This window comes from Carassius auratus, unplaced genomic scaffold (assembly GCF_003368295.1).
Source record: "Carassius auratus strain Wakin unplaced genomic scaffold, ASM336829v1 scaf_tig00020493, whole genome shotgun sequence".
Taxonomy (NCBI): Eukaryota; Metazoa; Chordata; class Actinopteri; order Cypriniformes; family Cyprinidae; genus Carassius; species Carassius auratus.
This window is the reverse complement of record NW_020525031.1, coordinates 928,224-948,332: the sequence shown is the minus strand read 5'-3', so window position 1 is coordinate 948,332 and position 20,109 is coordinate 928,224. Positions and strand designations below refer to the sequence as shown.

Sequence of the window (20,109 nt, the reverse complement as noted above, 5' to 3'; positions counted from 1 at the left end):
GAATACTAGAGTAAGATACAAAAACTGTAAAACAGTAATTGTACTAGCCACCCAGACCACAACACCAAAGTCAAGTCTAGAGCTGGAGTCTTTATCATTCCCTCATTCAGTCTCTTAAACAGCACAGCCTGACTGACAAAGTCCTGATGCCTTCCTACCTCCAGATACTGCCTGTCAGTGCAACATTTTTCAGGTTTAGGATGCGGTCTTTATGCCAGAGATAACAGACACAGAGGGGCAACGGGTCATATTTCCTAATGCCAGAGATATCACTGGACCAGACCACAGTATAAGGTCGAAGACTCCGAGATGTTTTCCACAATACTGGCATCCGTGCCGAAGGCCAGCCTTTCATCAGTGCAAACTGAAGAGGACCTGGCAACCCCTGAATGCTGATTACAGTAACCACTACAATAGTCGTGTTTGTTGTTCTAGTTTAACATTTAAGGGGTTATTCAGGTCTTGTTTACTGGAGCTCTTTTCCAAAGCTGTTTGACGCCATTAATACGGTGATAAAATCCTGATGGCTTCTGCAAGATTCTGACCTTTACAATGTTTACAAAAATTACATGTTGTGACGCGGCAATTTCAGAAGCATTCAGAAAAGTCTAAATACAGTACATACGCTTACATGAGGGTGATTGTGTGTATTTTTATCCGTACCCTGCTTTGATGTAGTCCAGAAACGTGTGTTCGGCTTCCACCAAGAATGAAAGCAGTGTCACCTGGGTAAATGAGCAACAAAGAACAGACGGTTTACACCAGCATATGAGCACAAACCACATCTGCCATGAAACAATCCATCAGGGCATTATGCAAAGACTCTTCTCTCAGCTGTCAGGGTCGCACAGTCTTTTTCATTAGTACTGTCATTAGAGAACCAGAATCTTTCCATGTTGGGAGGAAGACAGGTGACGGACTATTCATCTGAGTTTTGATTGCAATCTCAAAGCCAATTCATGGCAGTCAATGCAGAGAGACTTTGTGGATCATCAATCACTGTTATCCACCCGGACCTCCAATATTACTTCACTACACTGTTCAGTCAGGGGACTTGGATCTCAGATTCTCAAGTAATTTATCTGAATAATATCCAGACGTTCAGAGACCTTGTGGAGTACAGCTGGACAAAATTAATCCATGTAAGAAAGCAGTGAATACAATGAAAAAAAAATGTTAGATATAAAACTAGATACTTAGAAATGTTAGAACTGGCAACTAACAGAAACAAAATGGTTTATTAAAATTACAAAAATTAAATAAAAAAATTTGAGCTGAATAGAAATAAAAAAAAAATAATAATACAAATGACAAAACATATAATTACTAAAATACAGATTAAAATGAAAATATAAAAGTTAATTTATTTATTAAATATCTAATAAATACTATAATACTATGGATGTAATATTAATATAGCATTATTGTTAAAGAGAGAAAAGCATTTTTCTGAAAAAGGAGAACATGCTTTTAGAGAACATCTCTTGAATTATTTTTACTGTTTTCCAAATATTTTTTTTTCTTGTTTTAGGCAAGAAAAACTATTTGACAGTGTCACAAGAAATGTAAACTTAATTTATAAGTAGACAAAAGGTACTGATTTGTGCAGGATTTTTGGAGAGCAAATTCACTACTCACTGTGCCAGAGTTGATGTATCTTCTCTTTTTAAGCTTCTTTTTAGGATTCACCACCTTAAATAGAAATTTTTAAAATGACACATCATTTACACAAAGAGTGGGAGTGTGTGTGTGTGTGTGTGTGTGTGTGAGTGAGAGACAGAGAATGAGAGAAAATGGTTCTCATTAGACACGTTACATTAAATCTAAAAGAAGATAATTTGAGAACACTGCTACTGGATCATTTCCAGACTGCTAGTCAATTCTGTTCCACTTACTTTCAAAGACACAACTGATCTAAGTGTTCAGATGCTTTGAGAAATCCAGTTCAGGTCGCTTACATATGCAACTTTGGCTAACGGTTTGGAAACCAGGACACAGATGATGCGATTTGTATGGATTGGGGTTTAACTGAACCGACACCGCAGCTTCTAGTGTTTGTCCAAATCAATCCCCAGGAAACCCCAGATCCTTTCAGCACACCACTGGAACTGAACATCTCGACACCCCTTCACCCCACCACTGAGCTAATGGGTGAATACACACACAGACACACACACAGCACATTTACACACACTCATCACCTCCACATAGAGTAGCTCTCTGTAACTCTCTCTCTCTTTCTTTCTCACATAAACACACGCTTTGTACCCTGTCATACCTTGTTTTATTGTCTCATTGCCTTAACTTTTTTTCTTGCTCTCTTCCATAAACACTAAAAAAACTATCTCTCACACTCATTTGCTGCTGCTGTACTTGCTGCCAGACAAAGTGTGATAATCACAAAGCACGAACGAGGGAGCCTTGAAATGGAGAAATTTTCATTGTTTGGAATTTCATTCTCATTGAGTATATATTAAGAAAATCCACCTTAATGTATGTGAAAGCTCAAGTTAGACAAAATATTCCTACATTTTGTTGATTATTAACTAAACCTGCTCCAACATGGCAGGTTGTCAGTTTCGTTGGCACAGCATTGAGACAGTATTATTACAGTATTATTACTACTTAAATAACAACGTTATACAAAATTAATAATAATAATAGTTGTTGTTGTTGTTGCAGTTCAGACACACACATATATATTTTTTATAGAATTTATGCATTTGATAATTATAATAATTTAAACAACAACAAAAATAATCCGTATTGAACACCTACTCTGAATACCAAGGATATATTCAAACTAAATGCAGTCTCCCCTATTTTAGACAAAACAGACTGACCGACCTAATTTCTTTTTCTGACATCATAAATCCATGAATCTAGAAGCACTCTTTTTATCCGAATACAAGAGATCCTCTGATGATCAATGGCTCAGTATCTGCTTCAGTGAACTCACCTCGTACACGTTGAACTGACTCTGGCCACGAGAGAGCTCTCTGAAGCTGGTGGTGAACTCCCCGATAAAATCATGACTGAAGCACAGAGAACGACAAAGAGAGGCTTACTGTGTGTGATGATGAAGATAAATGGATTTGAACTTCCATATGAAATCTGGAGTGATCTGTATTTGTTACTGCCAGGCATTTTAGAACAGAGCTGACAGTACTGCAGGAAGTTAGAGGGAAATTTTGTCGCTACGTTATGAAGGAAAAATTATGATTTGAAAAAATAAAGTGCCTTTCTGTAGGGTGTACCAAATGCATACATAGGAGAATATATTACAAAAATGTGCAGTGTGGAAAAAAAGCAATGCGTGTTTCTCTACCTGCCATCTCTGTCCCAGTCGTACACCTCCACTTTAATTGACCTGAAAATTTTAAAACAGAGCATTTAGAAACATGGTTCAGACACAATATCTCATACACAAAAAAGAGAGTGGCAGCAAAACTGATGGATGCTTTCTGATTTAAATATGCCTTCATCTACATGCTAAAACCAACAAATTATAAGCCATTATCCAGACAGTGCACTCAGAATTAAACAACGGTCGGCAGGGACTGAACTCCCGGGCTGTGACACGGAGCAGCCGTGGAGCGTCACCCAACAGGACACAGACGAGTTTCATTTACACCTTGATTACATCTGAAGTTTTGAATAATTAGAAAGTCATTCTGTTCAAAGCAAGTTAACGCGATCAATTACACAGACAGCTGAGATTTGTAGCCTCGTTAATAAAAATGGCTTTCGAGGGTAATAGCTCTAAATGGCATTTGGCACTGAAGCATGTCACACACTTGTTATCACCAAATGCAGGGATGTGCTTGAATTTGATGAAACAAAAACTGGCAACTGTAAAGATTACACACAATTCAGGAATTTTTTTCAGGTTAATAACTAGTTTAATGTATGTTGTGCTATTCTTCTGCAGAACACAAAAGAAGCTATTTTGAAGAATGTTTCAGCTTTGGTGTGCATGCAACTGACAAACATTTTTAATTCCTTTGACTTTCATTATGTGGACAATAAAAAAAATTTTCATATGATTATACTACAAAAAGTGGAAATGTGTTGGTAATCAGGAAATATCCATGGTCGCAGGATGATAATTATAATTTTGTACAGTTGGTTGATTAGAATAGTTCTCTGTTTGTTTACTCTGCAAAGGTATTAATGAAATCTCAATGGTACAAAACCATCATCTGAGTTGGGATGAAAGAATGGACCTAAACACAGAGCCCCTGCTAAGTAATCCCATAGAGTACATGGGAAAACTCTCCATCTGTTGGTAAAGCAGACTGGTTCATCTCTGGAGTAAGAGAACAGATGTAGTAGATTCATTAGAGATCATATGGCACACATCCTGTCTATCAGTATTCAGATTCCCTGTAAATTTTACGAAATAGCAAAAGATCCAGTTCACAAAGAAATGTATTCTAGCCAAGAGTCTGACTGACATGTAAAGTGACCATGCGCAGTTTATTTTATGTTTACTATAAAATATATAGTGAAACCACAATAATACACTGGAGTGTATTTTTCCAAGTGAAGATAAACTATATTTTCTAAAATTACATTATATACACTACCGTTAATTTTTTCTAGGAATGAATGCTTTTATGCAAGGATGCATTAAATTTAAATATTTATATTTCAAATAAATGCTGTTCTTTTGAATTTTTAAGAATCCTTGAAAAAAAAAATAGTTTCCTCAAAAAAATTAAGCATAATAACTGTTTTTACATTTATAATACATTTTTCTTGCACCCCAAATTGGCATATTAGAATTATTTCTGAAGGATCATGTGACTTAGACTGTATTAAAGGCTGCTGAAAATTCAGCTTTGCCATCATAGGAGTAAATTACAATTTCAAATATATTCAAATAGAAAACAGTTATTTTAAATTGTAGTGAAATTTCACAAAAATAGTTTTACTGTGTTTTTGATCAAATAAATGCAGCCTTGGTTAGCATATGACACCTAATTCAAAAACGTTCAAAAATCTTCCCAAACCCCAAAATTTGAACAGTAGCATATAATTAAAAATAATTGTAAAAAGTTACAAATATTTACAATACATTTTAAATATAGTAAACATTCTTCACAATTCAAACCAGAAAAAATAGGAAAATGTGTAGTCTGATTAGAATTTCTGCCCACATTTATACACTAAAAACTTCAGTGCTAAACATAACAATTTTATATGACATTCTTCTGGAAAACAACATCCACAACTTTCTCCCAACCACCCAGATGTGCTACACCAGAAAGCCCTGCAGTAATTTTCTCTGTTAAGTCTGAGTTGTTTCCCTCGGGAGTGTGGCTGATTGACTGGGTTAAGTGCTGTTCCTGTCTCTCCCCAAGATCACACACAGATGCAGATCAGTTGTGACACTATGGGCAAATTATGGCTTCCCCTCATGTCAATCAAACCAAAAGTGCTCTCATTTGTTTAAGACCCCTGAAGGAGGCACAACCCTCTTTGCTAACCTGATGCTAAAAACATTTGTCTCAGTGAAAAGAAAAAGATAAACACCCAGATTATACACACTGATGGTCACAGCTGCTAAAAACAAACTCAACTTGAGCTTTTGGATCATATCAACACAACCTAAAGTGATTATCATTATAGTAGCAATCTTTCACATATGATGTTTCTTAAATGAATCAATGACAAAATATCATACTCTCTGACAATTTATTGCTTGAAAGTCTTGAATACTTGCTTTTTTTCAGTCAATCCATGGTTATTTTTTTCCTGGTGTAATACATATATAAATGAGGAAGAAAGTCAAAAAAAAAAACAAATGCCATGGATAAATATTTTCTGAGTAATGCACTATTTTGTGAAGGGGGTCAAAATGACACTTTTCAACTGAGATTTTGAGTCACATTAGAGAGGGGAAAATGACTTTAGAAAGTGTCAGAATCATTTCATTTGTACAGAGATTGACAGGTATATTAGTAAAATCTGTTGACTATAGCAATTCTTGTTGAATTAGGCTTCACTGAGTGAGGCATGGAAACTGAATGAACTGTCACCATTGGCATTTAATGCAACAAAGGTTGCTAAAGTCAATAGATTTCATTGACAGACCAACAAATCTCTGTGTAAATATAACAATGATGGATGCCACCTTTCTAAAGTCATACCAGCCATATTCATCCATGACATATCATATTTTTAGTTCCTGAAATTTGACACAGACTGACCCTATTCTGACTTCAATCCAATATATCAGGATCTGTAAAACATAAAACTTTCATTACAGATATTTTTTATCCCAACTGCAATATAAATACTCCTCTCTGCTGGCATCCTTGCAGCAGGTAATAATTAGCACAGCACCACAACAGCTGGAGTTTCCCTTTTTTCTCTTTTTTTTCACGGTCTCTCTCACACACACGGGATCGGAGGACAGGAGGGGACTGGGTGGCAGGTGCTTCTGTTCCCTGTGTCCTGATTGGCTATGACAGCTCTCAGCTGACACACAGCTGCCAACATGTCTGCAAGCCTCACCTGGGCCATGAAAATGAACACACACACACACACACACACAAATGTTTTGGCTACCAAATATTCACGAACACAACAAACTGATTGACACAAACTGGATTGTACATAGGCCTATGGAGACCAACAAAGAAACAGTGCAGTGCAAACTCACAAATATCTGTAACACAGAAAGTACAAAGCAGAAATAATGTGTCCTTGTGGAGCACATAAATCACAACAGTGCAGCACCGTGAACAGGGCTGTCTGTGATCCAATAATGCTGATGCAATGAGTAGCAGCAGTCTGGTCTCAATGTGCGACTGAATCAAAGAGCACAGGGACACGATTCCTCTCAACACACACATACACAGGGTCTCAACAGCGCTCTCATTGCAAAATTCTGCAGGATTCACAACACAGCATGCACACAAATGTGCTCTTATCCTCATTCTAATGTTAAATCCTCATCGCTAAAATTATTCTAAATAAGGGAGTATGTGCCTACCGATTAATTAGCATAATACACGCCTAAACATGACATACTGTATACTAAACCCCTTTATATAGTCCTAGACTACACGTGATCGACTGCATCGAACATTAACACAATTTTACTCTAAAAAAGTAAGTATATTCTTATTTATATGACAAATAATATAATATAATATAATGTTACTAATATTTAATAAAACATAAGTCAAAATAAAGCTTACAAAAATACAATACATATACGTTTCTGTGATTTGTGTATGTTTTTATCTAAAAAAAAAAAAACAGTCCTACATTTTGAAAAATATATTGACATCAATTACCATGTGAAAGCATTTGCACACAGGTTTTACGCACATGCACTGTTAGTGAATGTGACCTGCAAACACTGGCGACAGGCACACAATCACCAGTACATACAGTACTAACATGCCGCATGTCTGTGTGTCTGTGTGTGTGTGTGTGTGAATGCACCTGTCATAATCTCCATTGCACAGTGCTCTGACAGGAATGGTGAACGGCTGCCAGACGGGGTTCAGCGTATTCTTTACCACCTCAGTTTTATGGCAGATAGTGAACCTAAGAAACAAAAAACAAAGATGCTAAAATCAAACAAAGCAGTATGCATTGCATTATTATATTTTTACATTCAGAATATTGCTTATTGTACACCTTAACTAAGTTAAGATTACTAAGTGAAATGTATTATCTAGAACCAATTTTCTTCACTCAGACATTACTAAAGACGACATACTTTCCAGCCTGCACATCAGAGTGAGAAAGACAGCTAACTCACGTTCCATCCTCATTACTTCTGTAGAACACCATGAACGGGTCAGAGCGGCCAAAGAAGTCTTTCTTATCCAGCTTATGTGCACAGAACTGCATTGTTGCACAGTCCTGTGAGATTGAGAGAAAGAACGAAAGAAAGAACAAAGGGGAAAGGGAAAGGAAAATGGAAGTTAAAAGATAGAAATAGCATGGAGAACAGCTAAATCTAGTGAAATCCGAGACAGATAGGATTCTTCTTGTGCAGCTTAGATGAATGACTAGACTCTGGACCCTCAGGCACAATTCACCCCTAGACACGGCACAGCCACATCATGTATGTAGACACATTTTATTAAGTCATATGTTTCAGACTCCTGCATCTACACTACATTCACAAGTTTAAAAAAATGTTTTTACTCTACTTTGAACAACTCTAAAATAAATAATATGCTAATGAACAAATCCTCCCACAATTTCCACTGACCCTGAATGTGGCTCGATATTTAGCTCTCAAAAAACATGGCCAGCCCTTTTTTTAATCACAATATTTCACACAATGTCAATACTGACATCCCCCTACGTGGACTGTAATTTTCTCATTCTGATGGACATCATTTTCTGTCTTTTTCCAATGGCTCAATGGTAGATGATGTAATGTTTTTGTTTAGTGGCATAGTTATATGCAGATTTATGTTTATCATGAGTTAGGGTTATCTAAAATAATCTTCAGTGATGAAAATATGGACAAAAAATATGTACAATGATTATTGTTGTATTGTATATAATATTGAATAGAATGTCATTTGGTCATCACTGAATCTTTAATAATTATGCATGTCACTGACACATGAACAGTGTTATTGTTAAACCAAAACTAAAAATATGAAAAGTTGTTTTCATTATATAAAATAAATCTGACATTATATATATATATATATATATATATATATATATATATATATATATATATATATATATATATATATATATATATATATATATATATTGTAATGCTGTACAAACTTTATAATTGCGGGAAGAAGGATGAGGGAATCCGGCGAACACTCAAATCAAAACTTTAATAACCAAATAAACACAAAACCCCATGACAGCCCCTCACAGACGACTGCCGCGCACAAACAAAACCAAAACACAAAATAAAGCCCAGGCCTGGTCCTCTCTCGTCCTTCACTGTCATCGCTCCTCTTTTGTATCCTCCAATCTCCTCCATTATGAGTCTTTGCAATGGGTTATGGGAAATGTAGTCTATAAAGTGGCAAAGGTATGGGATGGATTCTATCAAGAGCACTCCAGCTGGTGATTGTGACAAAAAATTGTATATAAATAATACTAAAATCAACAGTACACATTAATCAAGATGCCAATATCATTTTTATTATGACCTGCAATTTCTTGGGATAAAAAAAGAAAACCTGTTAGAGGCCCCTAAATAGTTATTTTATGGCCCAAATGGTTTATCTGTGTCTGGCATCAACAAGCATCAATTCTATTTGAACCAATTAGCTGCTAAACACTATCTTGCACTGAGAGTGCCATTCAGAGAATGATGAAATTGTAGGCTGGAGTCAATGAGGAGAGAGGAAGAGTGAGTGAGAGAAAAAGATTGAAGGAGAACTGGACCATTTCCAAAGGATTCATTCACATGATGTCCAATGTGTAGTTGACACCGCAAATTACACTCCAGTAATGACTAACTTAATCGTAAACCTGCTTGCTAGGGGTTTCTCAGGCCAGAGGAATGTTATCAACACAATAGAGACAACCCTCATTAGCCATAATGGTATGGTGTGAGGTCTACCTGATACAAAGTCATTATTCTTAATGGTATTTCTACTGATGAAAATGCAGGGGAATGGCCAGGGGAATTTCCACACTCTGGGACAATTCACCTTATATTTGATGGCCGAGGGAGCACCGCCTTTATTATACATTGCTTGAATTGTTTCTTGACTAAAGCTAAACCAGAGTGTGTGAGGGCTTTGCACAAGATTAACAGCCCCCTTCAAACCAAGCATTTACAGCGATTATGATCCCATGAATAGGACCTTACTGGCAAGATCAATTCAAGCTGAAAACTATTTGAGCAGAGAAAAGCGAAATGTCAACCTATGCTTGTTTTTAAACCAACCTCCATGAATTGAGCAATTGAGCATGAATGTCTTCTTGCGGACTGCAATTCTTTCTTTAGCAACAGTAAAAACAACTTATATGACAGCATAGTTAGCCATATAAATGATTGTCAGTCAAAGTGCTTCACATCACAGCTAAAGCCACCTGTCTTTGGCCACACTGTACTTCAAAGATGAAACGTTTCACTCATTATTTTGGGTTTGCAGGTTTTATCTTGTCTCTAAATGGGATTCATCTATGTAAGGTCTTGAAAATCGACAGACTTTTGAAGATATTTGAAAACCTCATTCTTGCTATTAAGCAGAGATTTCTCCTCCACATGGTTCATTTCCTCATAGCTGATATTTGCATGTACCTGATCAAAACCCAGCCTTTCATAGCATCCTAAAATCTTTTGATCTACCATGTGAAATATATATAGAACAAGCAGATGTACACAGAGGGGAAAAGCTTTTTGAGCATTTCAAATGAGCTTAAGTGAGGCTGTGAGTGTGTGCAATAGATGGCTCAAATGAGCAGTCCTTTGTGTGTGTCTGAACCTGTATTCAACACAACATAGCCATTTACAACCCGGAAAACCTGTAATTTACTCTGCACTGCTATTTCAGCAATTTAATGAGTACTATCACCAGTGACAGAGTAAACTTTACTTAACAAAGGGACAAAACTGGAACATTCCAGTGAGAAGACATGATAAAGAGATGGGAGGGATGGAGATAGAAACAGTTTTTCCTGACTTCCTCCACCAAATCTACAAATGGAACGGTTATATTTTGCCAAGCAGTCTAAAGAGAATATGATGAAATATCTTTGACTTTGCTGGCTAATGATTGTAGTCAAAACAAATACTGTAAGTCAAATGAGTTATTTTAATGAATCCCACAAAAGGTTTTAAAAAGAAGTTTTTTCAACTCCTTTACCCTGAACAAACTGAATAAATCTACCAAACTGGATCCTGAATGAATGAATGAAAATTTTAGGATTTTACTCCCTGAGCATTCATTTTATAATGCTTAGCATTATTAATGCATGGCATTTAATGATATTTCAAATCAAAACTGTAACACTGTAATGTTCGTAGTCATGGGAGGAAGGAGGCAGGAACCAGCAAACATTCAAATAAAACTTTAATAACAAAATTAACACAAAACCCCCTCACCGCTGACTGTTGATCACAAACAGAACCAAAACACAAAATAAAATCCAGGCCTGGTGTCTGGTCCTCTCTTATCCAACACTGTTGACACTCCACAGCCCTCGGCCCCGCCCCCTCATCACAAAAACATTAAATGTCTAAATAAATATTTATATATTAAAAAAATTATATTTTATGAAAAATAATATAACAAATATAAAAAATTGCATACATTTCTATATTGTTTTGTATGTAAAAGTAAAATACTATCCTGCAGGAAAAACTACGGTCTGATATCGTACATATTAAGCAATCCATATGAATGTCTACAGAACCAGATATCGTCAAATACCTCTTAATTAGTATTTTATTGCTTATAATTTTTCCGAGCCATCGCTCCCATTTATAAGAATCCTCTCATCATATCTATCTAGTGCTATTCACTGATAATATCTCAGACCCTTCAGTATCCAGCAACAATCAAGAAACAAATTCAAAATGCATGAGCAGAATCTTAGATAGCAGATGCATGATCCTCTACAGATCCTTAGGACCAGACAATCAATGCAGCTCTAACAAAACATCTTATGAACACACAGGCCTTAGAAGGGGACTTCAAAGGGGAGACGTCATCACCCATGAATTGGTTCAGAGAGGCCACATAATCAAAAGTTGTGACACCATTTGCTGCAACTTTACATTGTGTGTTCGTTCCTCCTTGAAAACCTTGAAGACAATTTATTTAAGCCAACAGTATTTAAAGATGGCTTTGGTTTTCAAATGGTTTTTGAAATTGTTTCCCTTTTGTCTGTGGAGATAACTTATATTTCAGACATAGGCACATTCCCGTAAATTTTTTCAAGAATAATTCATTTGGCTGCCAGGCAGTGAATGGTCTGATTTCAAGAGTATAACAGTCAGCTTTCTTATCAGAATGAATAATTTCAGTAAAGGTTTTCACTGCTGAATAGTTGCAAGCATTTCGAAGAGAAAGGGGTTTGGGAAAACAGTTATTTCAGAGTAAAACTATTCTGTGGAGGATAAAGTAAAACTGCTGACTTACTCGACAGTTTCCGAGTTCCTCTGCAGTGAGAATAATGGTGCCACAATTCTTCCCAGGGATGCCGCTGAAAAGAATAACATATACAGTGAATTAGAGTTATTGGGAACAGTAGGGCAGGAATAGTGTTAAAAAAAATCCTCCTGATAATGACCTGATTCCCATGTAATTACAGTTCTCAGAACTGCACAGGCTACATGCAACAGCAGCAGAATATAAGAAAAGCAGTATCAGAAGCATTTTAAAAGCCAAGATGATATACTGGGGAGCTGGAGATCATAGTCATGTTGTGTGCTGACAAAAACTGGATATTTCACTTCAGATCATTGTTTTTGCCCTGAATGCATCCTGTGCACTGTCAACAAACAGCAACCATCAAGTGTTAAAATAAACCTCTGCCTCGGGATGTGTTCGGGATGTTGTAAAGCTTCAATATTTGGCTGATTCTAAAGATCCTAAACTTAGATGTAAACTGTTGCATAGTCAAGCAGAAGATTTTATGCTAACCCCTCTATGTGCAAAGAAAATGCATCCTCTCGTGTATCTTCAGGGTTACTGCCAACTCAAGATGAACAAATAAACAATTAACTAAAATGCTCAGTTGCAGAAATGACTCTCAGTATATTTGCATATCTCATTGATGGTATGCATTACTATAAAAAATATGTTAAATAGTTGTAAAATATGTTTATACTGTAAAAGGATGTAACTTCTTTTGAAAATAATTACTTTAAACCACAATATAACAATGTCACATGACAGTACACACATTCAGCATATTACTGTTTTAAAATATTTTTTTAATGTTTTTGAGAGAAGTCTCTTATTGCTCACCAAAGCTGTTTTATTCGATCAAACAGAAAGCAAAACAGTAAAATTGTGAACTATATTTAGAATAAAAAAACTGTTTTCAATTTGAATATATTTTAAAATGTAATTTATCCCTGTGATGGCAAAGATGAATTATCAGCAGTCAATAATCCAGTCTTCAGTGACGCGTGAACCTTCAGAAATTATTCCACTTCAACTGCTTTGGGGCTCAAGAAATATTTCTTGATGAAGATGGTTATGCAGCTAAATATTCTTGTGGAAACTGTGATACATGTTTTCAGAATTCCTTGATGAATAAAAAGTTCAAAAGAACAGCATTTATTTGAAATAGAAATCTTATTATGTGCATTTTGATCAGTTACATGCATCCATATTATTTATTTTTTAAATAGCTTTGAGTTCAAAGGGCAAGTGGAAAACAAATTCACAATCTGGAGTTGAGACAATTAAAAGCAGAACAGTTCCACTCGAGTCACTGAAAGGATGTAAAATGAGCTTTTGGACCCAGGATAAGTAAGGGACCGATTTCCTCTCTGCCTTTAGGAAACACTTCTGTAAAAAATTACACACATTGAATAATTCAGATACACAGTGGATTTCAGACCATTTTCCCGTTAACCTTCAGAAGGTGCAGGATCACCATAGTTGTTTTGAATTGCATCCACAGTGTAGATTAGGAAGGTCAGTGTTTGCTGCTGCTCATGTTGTTCCATCATATTAGAGAGGACTTGTAAGATGAAACCTACTGTTTTAGAAACTACTTCTTTACTTAAGAAAAAAAAGAGTGGTTTGTTCTCATGAGTTATCCAGTGACTTTTTAAGTGTCTGAACAAATTACTCTTGAATCACTGACAGAGTGGCAAGATGTTGAGCCAAACCAATTCTTAGATCCAATTTTTGAATATGAACCAAGTAAACGCGTTAACGGATGGAGTTCAACTCATTTTCTAGGGTCATATGCCATGATTAGAGCTATCAGAGACAGACTTCCAAAACACCAAAAAGATGAAAGCTAACAACTGACAGCAATATTAAAACATGTTGCACTGTCATTGCAAATACATGAACAAACTGACAACTGTAACACAAGTAAAGCTGTCTTTTATCACCGTATTCATTCACAGGTTGTTGTACATTCAGTCCTTCATGGCAGCAGGAGAATAAAAATGATGAAACTGTTTGAAATGAGGCAGTGTTTCCTATTACAAACCCCACTGGTGTGGCCATTTGTTTATTTGGAAAGTGGCTTTTAACACTGTGTGTTAGCTGTGCTCTGCAGAAAAGCAAAAGCAAAATCAATAGTGCTCACGCCTCTCCCTGCTGCATTCCCAATTGATTAGCGTCTGATCAAACACCTGAACCCCTTGGTGCCTTCAGCTGACATTGAACGCAGCATGCTGATATTCTTATTAAAGCAAACTCACCAGGGTTTAATTCTCCTTTCATCTAGCTTGAACTGAAAAAGCTATTTAAATTTTTTTTAACTACATACAGTTTTGCCATTGAAGCAATATCATAACCTGAACCCAAGCCAAAAAATATTAACTAGTTAAGGTGCACGTTGGCAGATGTGTGTGTTTGTGTGTGTGTATTATATATATATATATATATATATATATATATATATATATATATATATATATAATATTGACCAAGAAGGAGAGTGATGGGGTGCTGCGCCAGATGACCTGGCCTCCACAGTCAACGGACCTGAACCCAATCGAGATGGTTTAGGTGTGAGCTGGACCGCAGACAGAAGGCAAAAGGGCCAACAAGTGCTAAGCATCTCTAGGGGAACTCCTTCAAGACTGTTGGAAGACCATTTCAGGTGACTTGAAGCTCATCAAGAGAATGCCAAGAGTGTGCAAAGCAGTAATCAAAGCAAAAGGTGGCTACTTTGAAGAACCTAAAATATGACATATTTTCATTTTTTCCACACTTTTTGGTTATGTATATAATTCCATATATAATTCCACATGTGTTAATTAATAGGTTTGATGCCTTCAGTGTGACTCTACAATTTTCATAGTCATGAAAATAAAGAAAACTCTTTGAATGAGAAGGTGTGTCCAAACTTTTGGTCTTTACTGTATGTGTATATACATATATATATATATATATATATATATATATATATATATATATATATATATATATATATATATATAATATATACATAAAATAATAAAAATGAAATCATAAACATGTTTAAATGAAATATAAAAAAAGGGGAAAAAAACAAAACACCAACTTGTTCACAATCGCCAGGGCTCTGATTCTCCTCGCCTGCCTGCACTAATCAACCACCCTATAAAGTCTACCCAGTCCAGCCACCATGCCCTTCAGTTACAACGTTGATTTCAACAATGTCATGCACTACCGTGCTGGTAATCTCTACTCACTGATCTGTTTCAGTACAAGCCCTTCTCGACTCAGGATCCTCCATGAGCTTCATCTCACTCAATCTCCTCCGACAACTAAACCTCAAAAGGAAAACCTGTCAACAACCACCATCTCTGGAAAATGACTGGGCATAGGCAAGATCCTGCTTTTATACCATCATGCTTCGCATCGGATATTTGCATCATGAACCTCATGTCTGGGGCTGGTAGGTTCAACTGCCGAAATCATCCTGGGATGTCCTTGGTTAAACCAACACTCTCCCAGTGTGAAGTGGAATACTTGTTAGATCCTGCAATGTAATGAATCCTATTTTCAGAACTGTGTATTGGTAGCCATGTACAGGCAGCCATGGAGTTACCACCTCACCAACCATGAGACTGTGCCATTGACCTTTAAAATTTAAATTTAAAGTAAAATACTAACCTCAAACTTTTGACAGTTATTACTCTATATAAATTGAATTAGCAAGTTATATTGTAAAAAGACATCTCTACTTTTTGACATTTAAACACAAGACAAAAAAAGAATTTTTTTATTTCTATTTTAGTATGGTACTTTAGTATGCAATAATTAAGTATACATTAGACACAAACTGATTTGACTATTGGCAGATTCTGTTGGCATTTACAGCACTGCACCTGCCAAGGGAAAGCTCCATAATGTTGACATAAGCAATAACAATGATCTAGAATGCACAGCAGCATGAGGAGTGAGATCAAGACTTTTTTTATACATAGCCGAAAGCTTGATATCAACTTTTTAACCTTTAATTGGAGCCAATGGAGATTCAAAGGATCAATGATACTGTCCCAAATCTGCCATTCAAAACCAGATGACTTATAAGTCAACATCACACAGCCCAACCTGTTCGCTATGATCAAACAGTCCTTTAACAAAGTATCTGCACCAAGTCCTGTCCTTAAGGAACAGGTGGAATATTTTTACATACTGATCACAGATGAAAGAAAGTTGGCTGGGGAGTTAGTTAGTATTATGCAGAATATTTCACTTGGTTACACTGTTCAGCATCCCATTCCACACGGGCTGGCCTGATTTGATCAATTCATGTGAGAAGAGGAGGTCAGCCTAACAAATTGTTTGTTACTTATGGCTTTTGAGGTAATTCTACATGCTATATCAGAAGATATTCATCAAAGTGTTGACAAAGAATCCAAGGTTTACAGTAAAAAGAGATTTCTCTTCAATTCGTCCTTTAATGTGTCAAGGAACATTGTATACTGTATAAAAGAATATAATAAACTTCATTGTAATTAAATGTGCAGTCCCATGATTCTGTATACTTGGCAAAAGCCTCCTGGGTAATCAAAAATGGTTAAATGTCATCCCACATGACTGAGGAAGATGCATAACAGTATTTAACGCCGGTCAGCATTGTTATTCGACACAGCAGGCAGTGAGATATGTGGAGATGTTTGCACATTTCATCATTAGGATGAAGAATTATTTTGGTATTTAAGCAGACAACGGGTTGACAGTTGAGAGGGGGAAAAAAGAAATGGACCAGATTCAGAGAAGGAGAGGAACAATCAGGCCCATCGTACTATGGTACCATGAACACTGTCCCGGGCCTTATAATGAGTGGCCAATTAATGTCCTCTATGGCAGGGGTTTTCAAACTTGGGTCTGGGGACCCACGTGGGCTCCACAAAAGGGTCGAAATATATAAGAAAATATGTATTGAACCTGATAAAGAAAGTAGAATGAGAGAAAACTGAAACAGAAAGGTAGATTAAATTATTGATGTGTCTCTGAGTATGTGAGCGCGTACAGGTACAGGAGTACCTGAAATAAACAGCCCTGTTTGGGAGCGATAAGCTGTGCATTCACAGACCACTGGGCTGTTAGGAACATTTCCATTCATCTGTCTAACAAAGAGATTAAGTGAATAAGTTTACCCAGACTCATTTCATGTGAAACTAAGACAAACAGAGCAGAGGGTGAAATATGACGGACCACTGATTTACTGCGTCGAGCGAGTCGAAGTCAAGCTGCATTACATAAAGCTCCAGAACTCCGCAAGGGGTTGGAATGAGGTTAAAACCTAAATCCAATTGCTTTTCATACTTAGATAGGCATCCATAATCCTTAAATACACCTGGATTTGAATTAAGATTTGTGCACCATTCTCCACCACTTGTAGATTTTAGGGTTTTAATGGCCTAAACACAGCAAAATAGAATATTCTAGCAGTCAGAGAAACACATGCAAAATGGCTTCAACCAAACCAGAAAATTGAAGCTCTGCATATGATTAGCACATGGCTGTATAATCCATAATATAATGTGAAATCTCCAGGCTAACCGACCATTTCTTTACCATAATGAAGACTCATTTTCAGCACCCAATGCTACTTAATCGCAGTTAAACAAGCTTCAAATGGACTATTATTGTTTATTGTGCGAGAATTCATCCATGTGCACAATTAAATTTTATTCATATTCATGGCAATCAATTCAACATAAAGATGGAGCACAGGGTCTACCTCTGCTAAGCGTAGCCCATTCATTTAGCAGGAGAGAAGAGGATGTTTGTCACAGAGCTGAAATTGTGCTTACTCTGGGTATCTTGATACCCTTGAATGAGATATTCTTCAATGAGTAATTTGCGAGTCGTAGTAGATGATGCATTTTCTTCTTTCTACCATTGCTACTGTACCTGACCATGCATAGTGATTGATAGCATTCATATCTATAATTCTGTTTGCTTCTGTCCTTGTGGCTATGCTGCCATAATAATGCTGGCATCTATAATGGAGTCTGTTTAACAATATGGCACTGTGAAGCAAGTCAGAGTAGTCAGAGTTGGAAAGTCACTCCTTCTAGAGGTCACTGAGATGGCAGTGTGCTTTTGTGCCCTCCTGAGACATTGGTTTTGCCCTTGTGTTGACCACTAAAGGAACAAATCAAATACTGTCAAAATGACAACAGGAGGAATGTCCTTAAAGTCAAATTTGATAATGGTACTGGAGGTATTTTATATGGACTATCTGCATTTTAAAACCTCAGCTGAGCCCTCAATATGTACAGTATTATAACAGTTGCCTTTATAAACAACCCTAGTCTAGAGTGCTGCTCTAGATGGAATGGAAAATGCATTTCCTGTCCTGAGCCCTCTGAATGTGGCAGAATGGCTTAAAATTTCATTTTGTGATGGGGAACTATAAAAAATGCACTGAAAAGTCCCATACTTCAGTGTGAATGTTTGTGTATTTGCATAATATGGAGTGTCTTAGATCATCACGGTTTCCTGTGCTGAATGTGTAAACTCCAATTTAATTCATCCAAGGTGATGGATTAATACTAGATTTCATTTTCAATATGACTACTTAGATGGGACATATATTTAAATATTTTCCCATATATGATTCCTCACGTTAGCTCAGACTATAGAGCAAGGCAATAGAAATGCCAAGGTCAGTGAAAGAACTGAGAAAATGTTTACCTTGAAAAAAAATGCATCTTCAATAAAAGCATCTACTAAAAGCTCAAAGTTCAATGTCAAGCGAGATATTTTATTTAACAGAATTTTGCCAACAACTCTAGTTCCTGCAGTAATGACATCACTAAAACAGTTTTTTGACTAACCTCCGCCCACAGGAATACACAAAAAAAGGGGTGTGGTCTTGTTGCGCTCGCATTGAGAAGGAGGAAGAATTGCGTTTGAAGAGTGCGTTTGTTGCCATGTTGTCGAAACGCTTTTATTTTCATCTCAGAGTCCAATCACCTTTGTTTGGCCTTCCCAGGGACGCTGTACTTGGAGATTAATGGTTCAAATTTATTTTTAACTCGGTTTCCGAAAATTACAATCCACATGTAAAACTATCCACATGTGTGATCTTCCTCAATCTCAATCAGTTTAATGCCGGATTCACACAAAGATTATTCTTGAAAGACGGAGCAGTTCCCTCTTTGTCTGGAGAAGGCATTGTTTATGGACCACAACCGGTAAATGTATTTTATTATTTAAGTTGGTGCGTTTAACAGTTTCTGTAACTTATTACACAAAGTGCAATGCTGTTCAGCTTTGTTCACTAGATGGTATGGCTGTGCAAAAAATCGAATGCGATTTAAATGCGCATCTCGTCAGTAAAGGCGTTCTGTGATTAGAAGTACATCTCCAGCACATGCATTCAGATCAGGATTACCAGGTTTTCAAAACAAATCCTGCCCACTTGCTTCTCAATCGCATTTCAAGGATGGCAGCGTGCGCTAACCTGATGTCGAATGGCACACTCAGAACTGGCACAATCAGAACTCATTACGTATTTCTGATGGAGGGGCTTCATAGAACAAGGAAGTCTTCAGCCCGTTTTTATGACAGTGAAAACTGCAGTATACAGAATAGGGATGCACCAAATCCATATTTTTAGGGTTCGGCCGAATACCGAATCCACTGTTTAAGATTCGGCCGAATCCGAAACCGAATACCGAATCCTACTCGCATCCTTATTCCATTAACACAGTAAAACACATTAATGAAGTAAACAACATCCACAGCAATGTATTTTTCATTTTATTTTATTTTAACTGTAAAAAAAAAGAAAAAGAAAAAAAAGAATAGGCAACATTATGCCAGGATGACAAGTGAGAAAAACGTTTTTGAGAATTACCAATCTTATGCTTACCCAAGAAAACAACCAAAACCTTTCAATAAAAGTGCAGCAATGCAAAGAAAAGTGTTTTTCTTTTCTTTTAAAAAAATCAGGATATGTTTGGTGACTTAACTGAAATGAATGTAATTGAACACAGAC

The 20,109-nt window shown here is 36.5% G+C and overlaps 1 protein-coding gene across 2 annotated transcripts in view; it reads right to left on the bottom strand.

Moving 5' to 3' along the window:
- Window positions 1-467: 467 nt before the first annotated feature.
- LOC113076416 (copine-5-like) overlaps window positions 468-20,109 on the bottom strand; it is a 43,872-nt gene continuing 24,230 nt past the window's right edge. For both annotated transcript variants that reach the window (XM_026249065.1, XM_026249066.1), the window contains 7 exons: window positions 12,108-12,171; window positions 7,784-7,887; window positions 7,462-7,566; window positions 3,329-3,370; window positions 2,960-3,035; window positions 1,639-1,692; window positions 468-725 (listed from right to left, as the gene is read on the bottom strand). In XM_026249065.1, the coding sequence (XP_026104850.1) occupies window positions 654-725; window positions 1,639-1,692; window positions 2,960-3,035; window positions 3,329-3,370; window positions 7,462-7,566; window positions 7,784-7,887; window positions 12,108-12,171 (517 nt within the window). In that variant the 3' untranslated portion in view covers window positions 468-653. The remainder of the gene's footprint in view (window positions 726-1,638; window positions 1,693-2,959; window positions 3,036-3,328; window positions 3,371-7,461; window positions 7,567-7,783; window positions 7,888-12,107; window positions 12,172-20,109) is intronic.